This window comes from Ahaetulla prasina, chromosome 16 (genome assembly GCF_028640845.1).
Source record: "Ahaetulla prasina isolate Xishuangbanna chromosome 16, ASM2864084v1, whole genome shotgun sequence".
Classification (NCBI taxonomy): Eukaryota; Metazoa; Chordata; class Lepidosauria; order Squamata; family Colubridae; genus Ahaetulla; species Ahaetulla prasina.
Window position 1 is genome coordinate 2,148,051 of NC_080554.1, and position 22,573 is coordinate 2,170,623.

General features: G+C 42.8%; 1 protein-coding gene across 2 annotated transcripts in view; it reads left to right on the forward strand.

The window, feature by feature from the left end:
- The first annotated feature begins 1,214 nt into the window (after positions 1-1,214).
- The window catches only part of LAMC3 (laminin subunit gamma 3), a 51,098-nt gene continuing 29,739 nt past the window's right edge, over positions 1,215-22,573 (forward strand). For both annotated transcript variants that reach the window (XM_058159651.1, XM_058159652.1), the window contains exons 1-9: positions 1,215-1,647; positions 9,149-9,453; positions 11,006-11,136; positions 14,780-14,946; positions 15,880-16,068; positions 17,201-17,318; positions 17,414-17,512; positions 19,427-19,563; positions 22,303-22,419. In XM_058159651.1, the coding sequence (XP_058015634.1) occupies positions 1,275-1,647; positions 9,149-9,453; positions 11,006-11,136; positions 14,780-14,946; positions 15,880-16,068; positions 17,201-17,318; positions 17,414-17,512; positions 19,427-19,563; positions 22,303-22,419 (1,636 nt within the window). In that variant the 5' untranslated portion in view covers positions 1,215-1,274. The remainder of the gene's footprint in view (positions 1,648-9,148; positions 9,454-11,005; positions 11,137-14,779; positions 14,947-15,879; positions 16,069-17,200; positions 17,319-17,413; positions 17,513-19,426; positions 19,564-22,302; positions 22,420-22,573) is intronic.

Genomic DNA, 22,573 nt, shown 5'->3' on the forward strand with positions numbered 1-22,573 from the left:
AATTGTTAGCTAGTTTATTAGCCACCTATCCTGCCTTTATTTGGGGAGATGAAAATGCCATGGATAATTTTCCCTCCTCTCATTTTTTTTTTCTTTGCATAACAACAACCCAGTAGAGTAGATTGGACGGTGCACATGCCTAATTGTCCTCCATTGTTAATTGTTCTCATTTTCAGAAAATTTATCTTATTTCTGGTTGGATCTTGGGTTTTGTTCTGTTCTGGTTTTGCTCTGCTCTGCTCTGCTCATCGGAAGCTGGCTGGGAAGATCACAATTGTGATAACATGATCAAAAATGTGAGCTGGTTGCCAAGTGCCCAGATTGCCATCATATGACCACTGGGACATTGCCATAGTCATGAGGACCGGTCATAAGTCACTGTTTCAATGCTGTCGTAACTTGGAATGGTCATTAAACGAATGCTTGTAAGTCCAGGACTACCTGTAAATTCAGATAGCCAATTGTAATTTGGTTGCCATAATACAGACAGCCCCTTGGTGGCAGTAGTGAGACAAAGAATACCTACTACGAAACTTTGCTGCCACCTAAAGGTTCCCTAGATTTTCACCACCCAGTTCTGGCACAGCACAAAAGAATAATGAGAACAACAACAACAAAAAAGAGTTCAGGAAAGAAACTCACAAATCTTAGTCTTCCACTTGGTGTAAACTCTCCCTGGAATTTATTCAAGTCCCTCAGCTTTTTCTTGTAGGAAACAAACTCTTAATTTACAAAGAGGAAAAACCTTTTTTGCTGGGAGCTATAGACACATTCTCTTTCTGCCATCTACAGTGGGGAGTGATTCTTGCAAGTTTTTAAGACAGCCCTTATACCACCAGAACAAGATTTGGAAATTTCAAGCATTGTTTGGATTCTGACATCAGAAAAGTACCACCCTGCGACGAACTACTGTGCATTACTCTGGAGTATTTTATTATTGTGGTTGTCATAAGAGTATGCAAAGAATCCCAATTCATGCGAAGAGGTAAAAAGAAGAAAGTGTGCCTCGCTGCTTTTCCACCCAGCTAGAATAAACCCTTTTTTTCCGAAGGAGCTTTATTTGTTCCCAAGAAAGAAAGACTTTGATCGAACGGGGGGCCATTCCTGATTCCGTCCACAAGATGGAAGTGAGTGGGAGAGAGATCCCGCAGCTGGGAAATTGTTTTTCCCCATCCTCCGTGAAGAAGGAGGAGGAGGAGGAGGAGGAGGAGGAGAGCTGTAGAGGCTGGGACTGTGCAAACAAGAACATCACAAAGATTCTTCCCACAGCAGTCATGGCACAGCTGCTGCTTTGTTCTCTGGTTTTTGTCGTCTTCCTTCGCCCGGCTAGGGGAGCCATGGATGTCTGCTACAACTCCCAGGGCCGTGCCCAGCGTTGCATGCCCATTTTCGAGAACGCAGCCTTCGGCCGGCTGGCGCAGCCGTCCAACACGTGTGGCTTGCCCCCCGAAACCTACTGCTTGCAGATGGGCACGCGGGAATCCAGCACCCTGTGCCACCGTTGCGACGCAGGCGATCCCCTGGTGCACCACAACGCCTCTTACCTGACCGACTTTCACAGTCAGGAAGAGCCCACTTGGTGGCAAAGTCAGTCCATGGCGTTCGGGGTTCAGCACCCCACTTCTGTCAACATTACTCTGCACTTGGGTGAGTAGGTTGGGTGTCGGGGAACGGAGAGGGGGGGCGGAATTCATCGTCTCGAGCACACACCGTTGCAAACTTGCTTGTTCGTTGTGATCTGGGGTTTCCCTTTGTAGGAAAGATCTGAAGGAAGCGGATGGCAGGTTTCAGACGAACATCTTTTATGAAAAGCGTTGGGTTGTTTTGTTGCTGTGTTGTTGTTTTTTTTAAGATTGGCACGGGATGAAGGGAGCTGTAGCTCGCAAAAGCCGACGCTTTTGAATAAAACGGGTTCGTCTGAAAAGATGCTTTCAGGTTTTGTGGCTTCCTTAGATCACTGTTTGTCAAAACTTGGCAACTTTACGATGAGCAGACTTCAAGTCCCAGAATTCCCCAGCCAGCGTGCTTTGAACGAATGAACGCTGATGATGTTTCTTAGTTGGATAAAGAAAAAAACAAAACCTGTCTGGAAGATTGAACGAATGGTAATGAATAAGGGATGAACGCTGATGGTGTTATCTAGTTGGGTCACGAAACGTCTACGAGCCAACAACCGAGCTCAGAGTTGGAAATAACAAGCCACATTCGCCAGCGTGGATGACGTTACCTAGTTAGGTCATGAAACGTCTTAAAGAAAACAAGCTCAGGGTAGAAAGGATTAAGGAAGGGAGTGGCGACCGAGCAGGCCCGATTGAGCATAATTTGAATATAGGATCGATTGTTGGGTAAGTGATTGTACTGTACACTGGTCAAATTGTGGGAATTATTATGGAAAATAAAAAACTTCTTTAATATAAAGCTCAGAGCTTTTGTATATAAAACAGGGAGCAAGCAAGCCACACGCAGGAGCTCTGATGACGTTGCCTAGTTGGGTCATGAAACGCCTGTAAGAAAACACCCAAGGAACTCACAGTTCAACCCTGAGCTACAGATATTCTCTCTGACGGGGACCATTGTTTATTTGAGACTGCATGTTACTAAGCAAGACATTTGCTAAGTGAATTTTGCCCCATTTAACGACCTCCCTTGCCACAGGGAGTCAGTGCAGCTTTTAAGTTAGTAACATGATTGTTAAGTGAATCCAGTTTCCGTGTTGTCTTTGCTTGTCATAAATATGAGTCGGTTGCCAGGTGTCTGAATTTTAATCATGTGACCATGGGGCTGCTGCAACGGTCGTAAGTGTGAAAAACGGTCGTAAGTCACTTTTCCCCCAGTGCCGTTGTAATTTTGAATGGTCGCTAAGTGAACTGCTATAAGCCGAGAACTACCTATAATTAAAAATGCCCTCTTTAAATTCCAATGTCTTGTTTAAGCCATGTTTTGGAGGGAAAGAAACACAGTTTAAGCACTTTTTTTCTACTGCTAACCCTTCCATTCCTTTTTTTATAAAGTACTTTGATGCATCCAGCCTGCTCTTTTGCTGGCAGAATCCTCTCCTCTGCACCTTTGGGCAGGGGGTTGGACTAGATGACCTACAGGGTCCCTTCCAACTCTGTTAATCTCTATCCCTCTATCCTGCTTTCCAAAACACCCAGGGCATCCAGCTGTCCCTGAGAAATGTCATTGATCTACTGCCTCCTCCTCCTCCTCCTCAACCTCCGAGTCTTATTGTCAAATCTTCCCCCAAGAAGTGCAAATAAATAAATAAATAAAACTAATAAGTAGCCCCCAAATTGGCTTCTTGGTTAAATCTCCAAGATAGACTTCATGTTCTGCAGCTTTGGATTATTCCAGGCCTCATTGGTGGATCCCACTGGCCGAAGATGATGAGATGTTCAAAGGAGGGTCTACAGCTCCAACGGAAACAAGAACTTTTGGGGTTTGGAAAGGAGATAGTTGAGGTTCTCTCTCAATGTAGAAGATAGAATAATAGAGTTGGAAGGGGCCTTGGAGGTCTTCTAGACCAACCCCCTGCTCAAGCAGGAGATCTTATACAGTTCCAGACAACTGGCTGTCCACTCTCTTCTCGAAAACCTCCAGTGATCCACAACTTTTGAAGGCAAGCCATTCATAAGATTGATTGTTCTCACCGTCAGGAAATTTCTCCTTAGTTCTAGGTTGGTCCTCTCCTTGATTAGTTTCCATCATCAATCATTCATCATACAGTTTAGCCTCCTAATCATCTATTCTCTCTCTCCCTCCCTCCCTCCCTCCCTCCCTCCCTCCCTCCCTCTCTCTCTCTCTCATTCTCTCATACTGCATTCAGTTTTAGTCGCCATGATGTAAAAAAGATATGGAAACTCTAGAAATAATGCAGAGAAGAGCAACAAAGAGGATTAGGGGATGATTGGAGGATAAAACCTATGAAGAACGGTTGCAGGAACTGGGTATGCCTAGTTTAACGAAAAGAAGGACTAGGGGAGACATGATAGCAGCCTTCCAATATCGCAGGGGGCTGCCCCAAAGAAGAGGGAGTCAAGCTATTCTCCAAAGGACCTGAGGGCAGGACAAGAAGCAATGGGTGGAAACTCATCAAGGAGAGAAGCAACCTAGAACTAAGGAGAAATTTCCTGAAAGTTAGAACAATTAACCAGTGGAACAACTTGCCTCCAGAAGTTATAAATGCTCCAACACTGGAAGCTTTTAAGAAGAGACTGGATAACCATTTGTCTGAAGTGATGTAGGGTTTCCTGCCTAAGCAGGGGGTTGGACTAGAAGACCTCCAAGGTCCCTTCCAGCTCTGTTATTCTATTCTGTTCTGTTCTGTTCTGTTCTATTCTCTCTCAAAAGAGACTCTTTCTGGAAGAGGGGCTGTTGTTTTTCCAGCCTCCTGTGACTTTGCCAACATCTGTTCCAAATCGAAAGAACTTCCTGCTTACGATGAAAAACCAGACAGAGGTTGCTGAGATCGAGGTCCACATTCTTACACTTCCATTCTCTTGGTCTTGTCTTGGACCTCCTGGGAGGACGCTGCGTTGCTTAGCTGTGACCTGGTGGGACCTTGAAGGTTTTTTTTTTCTGGAACACCCAAAATGAAAACTGTCAGCTTTTTTTATCAAGGCAAGGAGATGGGTGGAGGCTTCCTCCAGGCTGAGCCAACAGGTCCTTCGAAGTTTCCTCTTCAAATGTTTTAGTGGCTCATCTTGCTGGCTCCGTCGCTGAGTCGCTTCCTGAAGGGGAACTATTTTTTTTTAAAAAAAAAAATATCTCTGCTTCATTAAGGAGCACAAATAGCTGAAGAGGCCTCAGATCTTCATTTCAAAAGCTCACGGCAGACCAGTCTGGGGGTTCAGATAAGACTCATCTGCCCACTTTTAAAACCCACAGCTTAGGCCTGTATCAGAAAAGGTGGGGAGGGAAGGAAGGAAGGAAGGAAGGAAGGAAGGAAGGAAGGAAGGAAGGAAGGAAGGAAGGAAGGAAGGAAGGAAGGAAGGAAATAAGGGAGGGAGGGAAGGAAAGAAAGAAATAGGGGAGGGAGGGAGGGAAGAAAAGAAGGAAATAAGGGGGGAGGGAGGGAGGAAATAAGGGAGGGAGGGAGGGAGGGCAGGCAGGCAGGCAGGCAGGAAGGAAGGAAATTAGAGAATTAATGCAACCCCAGCTACTTTTTCCCTGAATTTGAGCTTCTAATTCCCCCTCCTCTTCTCCTTATTTTTCCTTCTCCTCTTCTCCTCCTCCTCTTTTCCTTTTTTTTCATCTCCTCCTCCTCTTCTTCTCCATCTTCTTCCTCCTCCTCTTCTCCTTCCTTTTCATGTCTTCCTTCTCCTCTTCCTCCTCCTCTCCTTCTCCTCCTCTCCTTCTCCTTCTTTTTCATCTCCTCCTCCTCTCCAAAAACATTGGCAAACCACTCAGTGGTGGGATTCAAAAAAATTTTTTTTGCTACCGGTTCTGCGGGCGTGGCTTGGTGGATGTGGCAGGGGAAGGATACTGCAAAATCCCCATTCCCTCCCGATCAGCTGGGATTCGGGGAGGCAGAGAATAGATGGGGGCAGGGCCAGTCCGAGGTGGTATTTACCGGTTGTCCGAACTACTCAGAATTTCCACTCCCGGTTCTCTAGAACCGGTCAGTACCTGCTGAATGCCAGCTCTGAAACCACTGTCTTTTCCCTTTCTCCCCTCTTCCCAGCATCCCACAATCATGGCTAGGGGGGAAAAAATAGCCGTTGGTTGGATGTCTCCTTGATGAAAACAAGAAATATCTTCCTTCCTTCCTTCCTTCCTTCCTTCCTTCCTTCCTTCCTTCCTTCCTTCCTTCCTTCTCTTCTCTTCTCTTCTCTTTCCTTCTCTTCTCTTCATCCATGGCAGATGCTGACATTTCTCCTTGCAGGAGTTGTTGGATAGCTCCACACACTTAACCCTGCAGCTCTTTTGCGTCAGCTGGGCTCCTCCTCCGCAGACAATGTTCATATGGGTGCAATTAAGGCTTGTTTTAATCTTGCTTAAGAATAACTGCCATTTTTCCATAATCCTTTCGTCTGCTTAGCGCCTCGCCCCGACAGCTAATTGTGCTGTGTTGGATGTCATGCATGAGGTTGCTCTTTATGGAGGGACTTTTTCATCATTATTATTATTATTATTATTATTATTATTATTATTATTACTTGCTTTGAGGCTGGTTTTAAAAGAAAGCAAACCGAACTCCAGATTAAACGTCCTCTTTCCCCAAAAAAAACCCAAAAAAAACCCACAACCCACGGATCTGCTTCTGATTAGTGTTATTGAAACAGGCACAGCTGGGCATAACATTGCAGTGAACAATGGCTTCTTTTAACCATGGTTTGTTGACCAAGCCTTTGTGGCTTTCATTAACCCACGAACAGCGGTTTGCTCATCGCAATTAGTAAGTTTGCAGAACACACCAAAAATGAACTGAAAAGCACTGGGGGACATGAGATGACTTAAAGTAACTTGTGAACACAATTCTTAAGAAAGCAGGTTAGAAAAATCTTGTTATGTCTTGTGTTTGATTGTCCAATATTGTTAACACTGGGTTTAGTTCCTATGAACCCAGTTAACTTGTTTATTGCTTTGATCTGTTTTCCTGTTGATAGGAAGATAGTCCTAAATCAACCAGACACACTGAATTTACAAAACACACTTTGTCGTGAAATTGCTTAACATCAGCGTTAAATATTTTGCAGTTCAATACCTCTAGTTTTGCAGACATGAACATAAAATTTTAGCTGATCTGATTCGTTTACAGAACATACAACACAGAATAATAGAGATGGAAGGGACCTCGGAGGTCTTCTAATCCAGCCCCCTGCTCAAGTAGGAGACCCTAGACCAGGGGTGTCCAAACTTGGTCCCTTTAAGACTTTTGGACTTCAACTCCCAGAGTCCCTCAGCCAGCAAAGCTGGCTGAGGAACTCTAGGAGTTGAAGTCCAAAAGTCTTAAAGGGACCAAGTTTGGACACCCCTGCCCTAGAACATTGTGGACAAATGGCTGTCCAATGTTTTGAAAACCTCCAGTGTTAGAGCACCCACAATTTCTGGAGGCAAGCAGTTCCACTGGTTAATTGTCCAATAAAATCAGCATATATGGGCAGGATCCAAATGATATCTATCATCTATCTATCTCCCTCTCTCTTTCTCTCTCTCCTCTCTCTCTTCTCTCTCTTCTGTCTTCCTCTCTCTCTCACACACATAGTCTCTTCTTCTTGTCTCTTCTCTTTCTCTCTCTTCCTATCTCTTCTCTCTCTTTCTTTCTCCCTCTCTCTTCTCTCTCTCTAATCTTCTCTCTTCCCTCTCCCTCCCTCCCTCTCTCTCTCTCTCTCTCTCTCTCTCACACACACACACACACCAATGCCAACAGCCACTTTTCTTGCAAAACGGCCTTAGGAAGCCTTAATCTGTTCTGTGTTTCCTTTCCATTCTTTTCTGGCCAGGAATGGCTGAGACCAGTTACCGCTTTGGACGGGATTCCTTTGTTTGTTGATCCGGAGGAGAAGCCGGGGCAAAGAAATAAACATTACAGTTCAGATGGAAAAAGATAGCAGTGGGAAAAATAAATTTGCAGCTTGTTTTTTTATTATTATTATTATTATAGCCAGGAGGTGGTGAGCTCAGCTTGCTCGAGTAGCAGTCTCCAAGAAAGAAACTGAGGAGGCTGCCCTTAAAAATGGAAGAAGGAAATTGCAATAAAAGTTGCTGGAAGGTTTTGTGGATCAACTTTCCCAGTTCTCTGGCACCTGCGCTCTGCCAGATTTCCCAGAATCCTTTGGGCAAAGCGTTGCTGGGAATTCTGGGAGTTGGCCTCTGAGCTCTTGACTTCCTGCTTGCAGGGAATTCTGGGATCTGACATTCCAGCACATCATAAAGGTGTCAAAATCCAGGCAGGATGCGGGGGTGGGGATGCGGGGGTAGCGAAACCTGTTGTTGCTTCTGCCGCGGTGGTAAACATTGCTGTTTCTCTAACGGAAGGAAGGTTTGAAATAGTTTTCAAATTAAAAACCCATCAACGAAAACATTTGCACAGAAGTGCCACCACTTTGAGAAAGCACTGGAGGAGTGAATCAAACATTAGCATAACAAATCCCCAAGAGTGTGCACGAGTAGACGTGCGTAGAGCGCTCTCAAGCCCTATAATCACAGAATACATAAAGCAAAGAGGGGGGGGATAATTTAATGGTGTGTGTGTGGGGGGAAACTGGAGGCTAAACTGTACCATGAACAGTTGAGGGAACTGGATCAGGGGTGAAATCCAGCAGGTTCTGACAGGTTCTGGAGAACCGGTAGTGGAAATTTTGAGTAGTTCGGAGAACAAGCAAACACCACCTCTGGCTGACCCCACTGTGGAGTGGGAATGGAGATTTTGCAATATCCTTCCCCCAGGAATGGGGAGGGAATGGGGATTTTGCAGTATCCTTCCCCTGGAGTGGGGTGGGAATGGAGATTTTACAGTATCCTTCCCCTGCCACGCCCACCAAGCCACACCCACAGAAGCGGTAGTTAAAAAATTTGGATTTCACCACTGAACTGGATATGTCTAGTCTAATGAAGAGAAGGACATAATAGCAGTCTTCCAATATTTGAGGGGCTGCCCCAAAGAAGAGGGGGCAGGGGTCAATCTATTCTCTGACGCACCTGAAAGCAAGACAAGAAGCAATGGATGGAAACTAACTAAGGATTAGTTCCAGAGGTGCTTTTTCAGGCTGCAACTGGACCAGTGGTGAAATCCAAATTTTTTTTTACTACCAGTTCTGTGGTTGTGGCTTGGTGGGCGTGGCAGGGGAAGGATACTGCAAAATCCCCATTCCCTCCCCACTCCTGGGAGAAGGATACTGCCAAATCTCCATTCCCTCCTGGGGGAAGGATACTGCAAAATCTCCATTCCCTCCTGGGGGAAGGATACTGCAAAATCTCCGTTCCCACCCCACTCTGGGGCCAGCCAGAGATGGTATTTGCTGGTTCTCCCAACTACTCAAAATTCCCGCTACCGGTTCTCCAGAACCTGTCTCAGAACCTTCGGAATAGCATCCCTGCCTTGAAAAGACCCTCATCCTACCCTGAATAGTTTCCTTCCTGGAATTTAATTAAGAATTCTCCTCTTCCCCACCCACCCACCCAACTGCCCCTCTCCTCCTTTTAGGGAAGGCTTACGAAATTACCTACGTGAGGTTGAAATTCCACACCAGCCGTCCAGAGAGCTTTGCCATCTACAAAAGAAGTCGGGCTGAAGGACCCTGGATCCCGTACCAGTTCTACAGCGCCTCTTGCGAGAAGACTTACGGAAAGACGGAACGGCAGTTTTTGAGATCTGGAGAACCTGAGCAAGTGGCCTTTTGCACGGATGAGTTCAGCGACATATCTCCTCTCAGTGGTGGAAACGTGGCTTTTTCCACCCTAGAAGGGCGGCCCAGCGCCTACAATTTTGACCAGAGTCCCCTCCTCCAGGTATTAAAACCAAAACAGGGAGAAGAGCCCTAATGGAATTCTTCCTGCCTTTTGCTTCCAACTCTTGTTGCATCCGATGGAAAGGAATTTCTGAAGCATTATATATAGAGAGAGTGCTGCGGTGGCCTAGAGACGGAGCTCTTGCCTCACAATCAGGAGGCTGTGAGTTTGATCCTAGATAAAGACAGATATTTCTCTCTCTGGGCATGATGGGAATATATCTGCTGAATATAACTCCGCGTTGGCGACACGAAAGGCATCCGGCCAGTAAACCCTCAGCTCCATTCAGTTGCCCAGCAGACTCCACCCCATATATATACAGCGTATATATGTGTGTATATGTATATATCAGTGGTGAAATCCATTTTTTTTTACTACCGGTTCTGTGGGCATGGCTTCATGGGCATGGCAGGGGAAGGATACTGCAAAATCTCCATTCCCACCCCACTCCAGGGGAAGGATACTGGAAAATCCCCATTCCTTCCCGACTCCTGGGGAAAAAATATTGCAAAATCTCCATTCCCGTCCCACTTTGGGACCAGCCACAAATGGCATTTGCAGGTTCTCCGAACTATTCAAAATTTCTGCTACCGGTTCTCCAGAACCTGCTGGAATTTACCCCTGGTATATGTGTGCATGTATATCTATTGATCGATCGATCGATCGATAGAATGATAGATAGATAGATAGATAGATAGATAGATAGATAGATAGATAGATAGATAGATAGATAGACAGATAGATAGATAGAATGATAGACAGATAGATAGATCATTGTAAGCCATCCAGAGTTACCTTGAGGTAAGATGGACAGCCTGTAAATTAGATAATTAATAAATAAATAACACCCACCCCAAAATTAAAACAGTTGCTTGAAGCAGTCAGCTAAAGCATAGGTTGAAAGGTTGAGTAGGTTTCCAGAACTAAACAGCAATATCATTAGAAATTGGATACTAGCAGGATAAAAGCAGCGCTCAAATTAAAGACGATTCAACATGAATGCATTGACATGTTCTTGTTATTATTAGCAAATCTAGAAAAAATTAAAATGTTCTTGCCCGGTATCCTAAAGGCAAGATAGATAAGTGGAACTTCTGATTCCCAATTCAGAGGCCTACCTTTGAAAAGTTCCACTCTCGAGTGAACTACTCACCACTTCTCAAAGGTTCTCCAGTGATGATCTTGGTGTATAGGAAGCTACATGATGAGGAGTAAAATCTCCTTTTTAATTTTAGAACCAGTTCTCCGGAGCTTCGCGGCTCCTGTGTTTTCCCAACCTCCATTAAACCCCAGGGAAGAAATCAGATTTTGGTGTCCCTCTCTCCTTTAGAGGCCTCCAAAACTCTCCAATTCTTTCCAAGTTGGTGTGGGAATAAGACCACACAAAAAAAAAGACATGAAGAATTCATAATTCAAACATGGCCATCTCCAGTTTAAAGGATCTTGGATGGTAGACTTGAAAAAGTCTACTTCTTCTTGACGTTCCTCAAGTCTTTTGCAAACGTTCATTCCAGACCAGTGAGTTGCCTTCAGTATTTTTATCGTTCCTCAGGAATGGGTGACCTGTACCGATCTCCTGATTTCTTTGGATCGCCTCAACACTTTTGGGGATGATATTTTCAAAGATCCCAAAGTGCTCCAGTCTTACTATTACACCATCTCGGACTTCTCCGTCGGGGGAAGGTAAGATGAAATTTTAGAAGAGGAAGCCGCTGAGGAGTTTTGGAGGGTGGGATGAGGTAGCTTTTATCAATAGGAGAGACTATTTGTAACTCAGGGTCCCCTCTGGCAACCTTCTGACAAGCAAGTCCATGGGAGAGCCAAATTCATTTAACAACTCTGCTACTAGTAAGGTTCTACATTTAGGCCAGAAAAAACAAATGCACAGGTACCGTATATGTGGTACCTTACTCAATAGTAGTAACTGTGAGAGGGATCTTGGAGTCCTAGTGGACAACCACTTAGATATGAGCCAGCCATGTGCAGCAGCTGCCCAAAAAGCCAACACAGTTCTAGGCTGCATAAACAGAGGGATAGAATCAAGATCACGTGAAGTGTTAATACCACTTTATAAGGCCTTGAAGGTAAGGCCACACTTGGAATACTGCATCCAGTTTTGGTCGCCACGATGTAAAAAAGATGTGGAGACTCTAGAAAGAGTGCAGAGAAGAGCAACAAAGATAATTAGGGGACTGGAGGCTAAAACATATGAAGAACGGTTGCAGGAACTGGGTATGTCTGGTTTAATGCAAAGAAGGACTAGGGGAGATATGATTGCAGTCTTCCAGTTTCTCAGGGGCTGCCCCAAAGAAGAAGGAGTCAATCTATTCTCCAATGCCCTTGAGGGTAGGACAAGAAGCAATGGGTGGAAACTAACCAAGGAGAGAAGCAACTTAGAACTACAGATAAATTTCCAGATAGTTAGAACCATTAATCAGTGGAAGAAGTTGTCTCCAGAAGTTGTGAATGCTCCAACACTGGAAGTTTTTAAGAAGATGTTGGATAACCATTTGTCTGAAGTGGTGTAGGGTTTCCTGCCTACGCAGGGGGTTGGACTAGAAGACCTCCAAGGTCCCTTCCAACTCTGTTATTCTATTCTATTCTATTCTATTCTATTCTATTCTATTCTATTCTACTAACTGAACCACTGAAGCGATTCACTTAACAATGGCAGAAATTTTGGGCTCGATTGTGGCCGTAATTCGAGGACTACCTGTATGTTATAAACTAGAATTACTATTTATTTATTTTTTAATGTTAGGTGAGGCGTCTTTTGATTCATTGATTTTCCTGGTGAAGTCACATATCAACAGGGAGTGAATTCTCTCCACATTATCATTTTTTCATTTATGTTGAGAAGCGCGCCTCCTTGTTTTTAACCGTATTAAATCTGCCGTGTCGTTTTTTTGTCTTCCTCTTGAAACCTGAAATGCAGTAGCTTCTACTCTGGTTTTAAGAAAAGTGCTCTTCGTGTAAAGATTATGTCTCACTCATTTGAGGTATTGAAATTTTACGCGGCATGCATGTCGGAGGATAACGGAAATAATCCACCAGGGCACGGTTAAATCATATTTAAGCAGAAACGTTCAATAAAACATGTCTGGGAAGATGCTCATCAGCTGACAGTGAGGGAGATATTCTATCCCTAGATTTGATTAGGGAATAAGGCATTAAAATGTGATTAAAGTGCTATAACGCACAATTAAAGTCCATCTGAAATAGCGTTTTTTTAAAAAAATCGCAAAAGTTCAGCCAAACGAAGAAGAAAGATTAGAGACATCCAACTGTTCAACATGCAGATAGACCTTGACTTACAGCCATTCGTTTAGTGACCGTTTGAAGTTACAACGGCGCTGGAAAAGGTGACCTAGGAGCGTTTTTCACACTTAACGGCCGTTGCATTCTCAAAATCCAGGCACATGGCAACCAGCCTATGGTCGCCATATCCCAGGGTCACGTGATCTCCTTTTCCGACTTTCCCAGCCAGCCTCCGACAAGCAAAGTAAATGGGGAAGCACAATTCGCTTAACGTACATGTGATTCCCTTAACAACGGTGGCACGAAATGAGGGAAAAACTCACTTAGCAAACTGTCTTGCTTAGCACCAGAATTGTTGGGCTCGATTGCGTCGAGGGCTACCTGGAGTGGAAATTGACATGACTTCTTTTTTTTTTTTTTCCCCTTTAAGTTCATTATTTCCCCGCTAAGCCCCATCGTCTTTCCCATTCATAAAATTGATGAAACGGTGGCTATGTTTCATGAAAAGGGCTCCTTTCCCTCCCCTGCCAGGGCCTCTCTGAATATATTCCCTGTTTGCTTCGCTTGGGAAGGGTGGACATATATTTTCTTTGGATTCTTAGGTGGTCTCGGCACGCCGTGGCGTTTTCAAATGAGGTGTGCTACACCTTGCAAATTAAATATGATGGACGCTTTCCCTTGGTGCAGAGAGGAGACAGAGAGATATTCCCCAGCGGTCTGCTCTGAATATATATTTCTTTCTTTCTTTCTTTGGCCTCTACCTTGCTAATTTTCACCGCCCATGGCTTAGCCGGAGTCCTGAATTGTATCCTGCAGGAAAAGGAAATAGGTTTCTTTTGAAACCACCCCAGTTTTATTACTCTGTCATCTTAGACAGCTGGAACTTTTTAATCAGCTGAAAAGGCTAAGGACCTCTAGACCGAAGCAGGGGTCGGTGTGACTAAGGATTCCACACAATTTGATTTGTGTGGCTGGTCTCCAACTTTGCTGATTGCATGTTCCCGACTAAGGGAGGACATTTGGGAAGAGGAAGCATTGCAGAAATTGGGTGGGTGGGTGGGTGGGTGGCCATTGGCCTGAGGTTGAACCCAGGGAGGTAGTAACTAATGTGAGAAGGAATGTTCTCGTTGTTCTACTCAGAGGTGTAGTGGTTATAGTAGAGCGTTTTAGGATTATCTAAAGCTCCATAGTGCTTTACAGCACTCTCTGGGCACTTTACATATCACAATCTTGCCCCCCAGCAATCTGGGTCCTCATTTTACCGACCTCAGAAGGATGAGTCAACCTTCAGCTGGTCAGAGTCGAACTGCTGGCAGTGGACAGAGTCAGCCTGCAATACGGCATTCTAACCACTGTACCACCATGGCTCAGATTAGATGATAGATAGATAGATAGATAGATAGATAGATAGATAGATAGATAGATAGATAGATAGATAGATAGATAGATAGATAGATAGATGGACAGATGGATGGACAGATGGATGGACGGACGAATGGATAAATGGCTGTCCAGTCTCTTTTTAAGAGCCTCCAGTGATGGAACAACTACAACTTCTGAAGGCTGTTATACTCAGTGGTATAAGAAAGAAATGACAAATCAGTTGGAGGAGAACAATGATTAAACTATTGAAATAAGTAAGAATAGGAGTAGGAGTAGGATAGGTTGGAATAGTGCTGGAGCAGAATGCTAGAGTAGATCGGAATAGCCTGGAATCGGAATTGCTTGGTGCATGTTGGAATAGAAAGAAATAAGTTGGAGTAGAAATGTTGGAGTAGGAGCTGAAGTAGGTTGGAGTTGGAGGAGGTTAGAGTAGAGTTGGAGTAAGACTGCTAGAGTAGGTTGGAGTAATGTTAGAGAAGAAAGAGGATGGAATAGTGTTCCAGTAAGACTAACTAATCCATTGGTTAAGGAGTTGGAGGAAAACGGCATGATCTAATCCATGGAGGGAGGGGGCATCCGGCCATTGTGACCGTAGCTTCCTTCATCAAGCACAGATGGCTCTCCACCATATCCAGGAGTAGTGGGGCCACCGATCTCAAAGATCTGCCTCTTATATCTTTGCCAGATGCAAGTGTCATGGCCATGCCAGTGAATGCATCCCTAACGAAGACGACCAACTGGTTTGCCTCTGTCAACACAATACTACCGGGGTAGACTGCGACATGTGCCAGCTGTTCTACCAGGACCGCCCCTGGGCAAGGGGTACCGCTGAGTCAGCCAACGAATGCCTTCGTAAGTCCTCCTGGCTCTGTTTTAAGGGGCGGGGTCCATTCAACTCTTACAAGCACCTTATTCCCACCAACTTATATCAGCTGACACGCAAAAATAGCAAGATTCTGTAGTCAGAAAACCCTTCAACGCATCATGATTTCATTTCTTAACATATGTCATAGTTTTTAACTGTTTAAAACTTTTTCCAGTATCTGTACACTCTTCTGCCTGTTTGTAACCTTTAATTAACCGAAATGGTGCATCACCAGGCAATGGTTTCTGAATCGAGGTACTTCATATCCACTAACTTAAAGAAAAAAACTTTTTAAAAAATCCAAGGCCCATTGCTCCTGTGGGAATTGAAATTTCCAGGGTGATCAGACCAGTCTGGTTCACAAAGTTGTATCCACTGCAGCATCCTCACAGTTCCGTTATTGTGATTTCCGAAACTTCCCGCTAGCTTTCCACAGGACACGTCAATGGGGAAGCCAGCAGGAAGCCAAAAACCATTCCTTCAGTTATTGCTCTTTTGCTAACCTGTGGTGGTTGTCTCTTCAGGCAAGGAAATATTGACAAAAGATGACCCAATAATTGTCTAATAGTAACTACAAATACAGTGATACCTCAGTACTCATCATTCATTGATTCTGGGAGGCTCGATGAGTACCAAAAACAATGAGTACCAAACGTTTTTTTTTCCCACAAGGAATAATGTAGTGAGTCCCAAGGCAGCTGACACCAACAAGTTCTGGTTTGTTCATTAAGTACCAAACGAACGATGAATACCAGGACAAAATGTTCGTGTCAAAATGCATTGAGTCCCAAATTCGATGAGTTTCAAAAACAGTTGAATACCAAGGTACCGGTCCCTGTCATCAAGGACCTTATAATCTGAAGTTAGAAAACAAGGCTTAGCTAAACAATCCACGAAGCTCTTCTGCTGTCTCTATCCAGCGTGCAACTGTAGCAGTAGATCCGAAGAATGTTATTACGACCGGGAACTGTACCGGCGCACCGGGCATGGTGGTCATTGCGTGAATTGCCGGGACAACACCGCTGGACCCCACTGTGAATACTGTCGGCCAAATTTCTATCGTTGGGATGATGAGATCGTGTGTCAGCCCTGCAATTGCAACCGAGCAGGTAGGGTGTTGGGAAAATGGGACAAGGGTGAACAGCCAAGGGAAATAGCAGCATCATTAATCTTCCAGAAGAATTCCATTCCGTAGAAATGGGAAACCAATTCTTAGAACCTAACCTTGGAAGGAAATAGGAGGATCTTCCCATTCTAAGCAGGAAACAGAGTAATGCTACCCAGACATCGCTTGAAACCCTGCAGTGATGGATATTTCAAGAGGCCGGCAAATCCCTTTGATTTTTCCCCCCCTCTTCTTCCCCTTTTCTTTCTTTAATGGGGATCCAGATTTAATCAAGACTGGATGGACATTGAAGCCTAAGATTGGGTAATTTTGTTTGCTATTGTCTTCTGATTATTGCTTCTGTCTTCTTTCCTCTTCTTATTCCTTCTGTCTTCTCATTACTGCTTCTGTCTTCTTTTCTCTGTCTTTTTCTTATTCCTTCCATCGTCTCATTATTGCTTCTGTCTTCTTTTCTCTGTCTTTTTCTTATTCCTTCTGTCTTCTCCTTATTCCTTCCGTCTTCTCGTTATTGCTTCTGTTTTCTTATTGCTTCTGGTTTTTTCTTACTCCCTCTGTCGTCTTCTTATTCCTTATGTCTTCTATTTATTTATTTATTTATTTATTTATTTATTTATTTATTTATTTATTTATTTATTTATTTATTTATTTATTTATTTATTTATTTATTTATTTATTTATTTATTTATTTATTTATTTATTTATTTATTATATTTGTATATTGCCCTTCTCCCAAAGGACTCAGGGCGGTTCACAGCCAGTAAAAGACAAAATACATATAATACAAATTAAAAACTATATAAAAAACTGATTCGATTAATGGCCTAAAAATTTTTAAATACAATTAAAACCCCGTTTAAAACCCCTAATTCAAAACCCCGGTTTAAAACTATGTTCAAGCTAGTCCTGCACGTCAAAACAATGGCGTCTTCAGCTTGCGGCGGAAGGTCTGGAGGTCAGGGAGTTGACGAAGCCCCGGGGGCAGCTCGTTCCAGAGGGCGGGAGCCGCAACAGAGAAGGCCCTCCCCCTGGAGGTCGCCAGCCGACATTATTCTCATTATTGCTTCTGATTTTTCCTTATTCCTTCCATTGTCTTCTTATTCCTTCTGTCTTCCTAGGTTCTTTGAATCCTCAGTGTGATGCTGCAGGGAAATGTGAGTGCAAAGTGACAGTGACAGGCTGGAAGTGCGAGCGATGCCAAGAAGGATTCCATTCCCTGAGTGAAGGAGGGTGCAGGTGAGTAACAAGGAAGTAAGAGCGGAAAAGTCATCTGCTCTTTTGTGAAATGCTGATATGAGATGGACTGCCCACTTCCGGCTTTGTTTTGGCAGACCTTGTGCTTGTAACGCCGCTGGAAGTTTGGGTGTGTGTGACCCCAATTCAGGGCACTGCAGGTGCAAGAAGAAAGTGGAAGGTTACCTGTGCAACAGGTAAGTGAAATGTTTGAAAACTGAAGTCTCTTTTCTTCTTTTCCATCTACCTCTCTTCCCCCTCTTCATAAGTAACTGGATAGAATCGGTTGTTTCCTTCATGTGGTTTCCACTGATGCTATTGAGAACAACAATTTTTAAATGTGCAAGTAAATAGACAAGAGGGGCAACCATAATTGAAGGTCCCAAAACATCCCTCATTGCATTGCCAAATTTTGATGGAAAAAAGGTGAAATTTTGGGAGTGCAATTTAGAATTTTAAAACATCCATGAGATAATGAGAATGCTGAACATCGGAGATATGACATATTTTTTTTCCTATCTAATGTTTCCCTCCATATTTTTTTTTCAGAAGATGAATTTTTTTTTCCACCACAATGCTGGACATTCTCCTGGTTGTAAGAGTAAACCGTGAAATCCTCTCCATAGCCAAAAACATAGTGTACCTCATTTACATTGAACAAATAGGCACACCGAGTCCTAAAGTTATAGTCCAGATTTGAACAATAGCTGAGACTTGGTGCCAGGAAGGGATCAAAACAATTGGCCTCAAACTATTATCAATCTATCCCTTATTAGAACAACGTGTTTTAACTGTGTGGAGCTGTCCAAGGTCCTGAAACCGTTGCACCAGCTTAAACCATCCTATGATCTTTCTTGAGGGCCTTCTTTGATCTGTAGAGGTTCTCATTGAAATTTTGGGACCTGGATTTTCCCCATCACACACACACACACACACTGGTCCTGTGGTGGGTGAGCATGTCCGCTCTCTACTGTCAGTAAAAGTTGTATGTCGAGGGAATGATTACGCAGAACTACAGGTTTATGAGATCCTTACGCGATGAAGACTCAATGCAGAGAAGAGAAGAGAGAAGACAAGCTGTGGGTCACCATCATGGATTCCCATCAGAGGGGCCTTCAATAGAGTTGTGCGGGGGTCAAAATAGAAGAAATAGAGAATTGGATCAAATAGTTAAGAGAATTGTTGGGCAATATTCACTATTTAATAGTTGAACTAATTCCCGATTACTTCTGCAGCATCATGAACTATTTAATGTTCCACATTGTTCTTCTTAGAATGATCTCTCTCTTTCTCTCTCTCTCTCTCTCTCACACACACACACACACAAAAATAGCTGGAACATCTGGTCTGGGAAAAACAAAAACCTCTCGACTTCTTTAACTTTCATCCTAAGAACAGAGCAGAACATTGTTTTCCATTTTATTTTTTATGGACAAGTCAGCTCCCTTCTCCACAAGCAAAGTTTCAGCTATTCGCCTCATTTATTTTGGAAAAAAAAAAAAGAAAGAGAGAGAGAAAGAGAGAGAGAGAGAGAGAGGAGAGGTCTTTTGTACCGGTAGGAGCTATTCTGATTCCAGAGGCTGCAGTTTTACTTAGCAAATAGTTCCCCGTTTGTTGTTTTATTTAAAGGAATCTAAAGGAAATACCCTTGGAAGACAGTCCCGAGGAACTAAATCACAATAAATAAAATAAAGGCTGGTGGGTGGTAGAGATCTGGCGGCTCTCAAAAGAGGAATGCCAAGCAAAATTGAAGATCCGGTGGTTAAAGATTGCCCACTTACAGATTTAACTAGAGTTGGAAGGGACCTTGCAGGTCATCTAGTCAAACCCCCTGCCCAAACAGGAGACCCTACATCTGCCTCGACCTAGGATCGAACTCACCACCTCCTGATGGTGAGGCAGGAACTCCACCTCTAGGCCACAGCAGCTGGGTTAGTTTGTTACTTTTTTCTTACTTTATTGTTGTTGTTATTGTTATTAACAATCTCTTTTTTTTTCTTCTTTTTTGGGACGGGGCAGTGGGCTTTTAACTTCACAAAGAAATGGCCCTGCTTTCCGTAAAAGCCATTTCTTCCCTCAAGGGGCCTCATTTGTTGTTTTTTTCCACACAGGTGTCAGCCTGGCAGTTTTAACCTGCAACCTCACAACTCAGAGGGATGCACAAGTTGTTTCTGCTACGGACACTCAACCGTCTGCGCAACAGCTTCAGGATACGAACCCCGCGACATTGTCTCCGACTTCAGACAAGGTGGGTGGGCGGGCAAATAAAACCCTCCTAATTCCTCCAAGAAGGGACACGGTGGCTCAGTGGCTAAGACGCTGAGCTTGTCGATCGAAAGGTCAGCAGTTCGGCGGTTAATAAAACTAAAATTAGCTTGGATGATTTTGGTTTGGTTTCAGTCCTTGAAAGACTGACATTTATCTACTCCATCCATCCATCCATCCATCCATCCATCCATCCATCTATCTATCTATCTATCTATCTATCTATCTACCTATCTATCTATCATCCATCTAGCTAGCTAACTAACTAGCTATCATCCATCAATCTATCAATCTATCTATCATCTACCTTATCTATCTGTCTGTTTGTTTTTATCATCTATTTATCTATCTATCTATCATCCATCATCCATCCATCCATTCATCCATCCATCTATCCATCCATCTATTTATCTATCTATCTATCTATCATCCATCATCTATCTATCTATCTATCTATCTATCATCCATCATCCATCCATCCATCTATCCATCCATCTATTTATCTATCTTTCTATCATCCATCATCTATCTATCTATCTATCTATCTATCTATCTATCTATCATCCATCATCCACCCATCCATCCATCCATCTATCCATCCATCTATTTATCTATCTATCTATCTATCATCCATCATCTATCTATCTATCTATCTATCTATCTATCTATCTATCTATCATCCATCATCCATCCATCCATCTATCCATCCATCTATTTATCTATCTATCTATCTTTCTATCATCCATCATCCATCTATCTATCTATCTATCTATCTATCTATCTATCTATCTATCATCCATCATCTATCTATCTATCTATCTATCTATCTATCTATCTATATATCTATATATATATATATATATATCATCCATCATCCATCTAGCTAGCTAGCTAACTAGCTATCATCTATCGATCTATCAATCTATCTGTCTATCATCTACCTTATCTATCTGTCTCTGTGTTTGTCTTTATCTATCTATCTATCTATCTATCTATCTATCTATCTATCTATCATCCATCATCCATCCATCCATCTATCCATCCATCTATTTATCTATCTATCTATCATCCATCATTTATTGATCTATCAATCTATCTATCTATCATCTACCCTGTCTGTCTGTCTGTCTGTCTATCTATCTGTCTATCCATCATCATCATCTATCTATCTATCTATCTATCTATCATCCATCATCCATCATCCATCCATCCATCTATCCATCCATCTATTTATCTATCTTTCTATCATCCATCATCTATCTATCTATCTATCTATCTATCTATCTATCTATCATCATCATCATCCATCCATCCATCTATCCATCCATCTATTTATCTATCTATCTATCTATCTATCATCCATCATCTATCTATTCATCTATCATCTATCTATCTATCTATCATCCATCATCCATCCATCCATCTATCCATCCATCTATTTATCTATCTATCTATCTTTCTATCATCCATCATCCATCTATCTATCTATCTATCTATCTATCTATCTATCTATCTATCATCCATCATCTATCTATCTATCTATCTATCTATCTATCTATCTATATATCTATATATCTATCCATCCATCCATCTATCTATCTATCTATCTATCTATCTATCTATCTATCTATCTATCTATCTATCTATCTATCATCCATCATCCATCCATCCATCTATCCATCCATCTATTTATCTATCTATCTATCATCCATCATTTATTGATCTATCAATCTATCTATCTATCATCTACCCTGTCTGTCTGTCTGTCTGTCTATCTATCTGTCTATCTATCTGTCTCTATCTATCTATCTATCTATCTATCTATCTATCTATCTATCTATCTATCTATTTATCTATCTATCTATCATCTATCTGTGTCAGTGTATCTGTCTGTCTGTCTACCATATATCTATCCATACATCCGATCATCCAACCATCCATCCATTCATCCATCCTTCCACCCACCCATCCATCTATCCATCCATCCACCGGGAACAATCTTAAGGAACAGGTGGAAAAGCTGGAAAAGCAATTAGATCAAAGAAATCCGAGGCTGGGACACAACTGTCCCAGATGTTCTCTGTGGAGCATTTGGACGAAATTTCACATCACACATCAGACTGTCCCTGGGAAACCTTTCATTCAGTTGAAGGTCCCCAAAAGATCTATTATCTGAACTATTAAAAGCTGTGCTCTGCTGTGAAAAACATTTGGGCCAATTACTCTTTGCAGAATCCTAATACATTTGGATCATTCATGTTTTTGTTTCAAAATAGCTTTGTATAAGTGAGGCCACGTAGCTTTGTCTTTAAAAACAAACAGAAAACCCTTCTGCGTGGGTGTGTGCACAGACAGAGTGTGAAACGCCACCGTATTAAAATCCATCCTGATTATATTTAAAATGGAATGTGAATTGCCACATTAATTTTAATGCGTTCTTGGGTCTGTAGCAGAATTAACCTTTGCCTCTGTTTAGCATGGAAAATTCAACCTATTTCTGCTTGGCCACTTAAGGGCAACGTTTTCAAAGCACGAGGATAATTGTATTTTTTTTTTTTAAAGTAAAAAAGTAAAAAAGAGTTGCAGTCTTTCAGGGACATGTAATTAAAGATGCAATCTTTTCGGCTCTCCATGAGTAAGGATGCTAAGGATCGGTTTAGACTAGATGAATGTGATCATGCTGTAATTTCTTTCTCCGTTTTTTTTTTTTTTTTAAATCCAGGGTTTGATGGCTGGGCAGCAGGAAACTCAGATGGGGGAGAGATTTTACTACATTGGGATGGGGACGTCATCTTCGTAGACCAAAATGAACAGGAGGTGACCGGGTTCAAGGCACCAGGTAGAACAGCTCCTTGCTAAACCAGCAGGCACGGTTGGATGCGATTCATACAGGTAGCCCTTGACTAGGGCAGTCCAGGGCTGGCTACCTGTATGCAGCACTTCATTTAATGACCATTTGAAGTTACAACGAAGTGACTGACAACCGTTTTTCA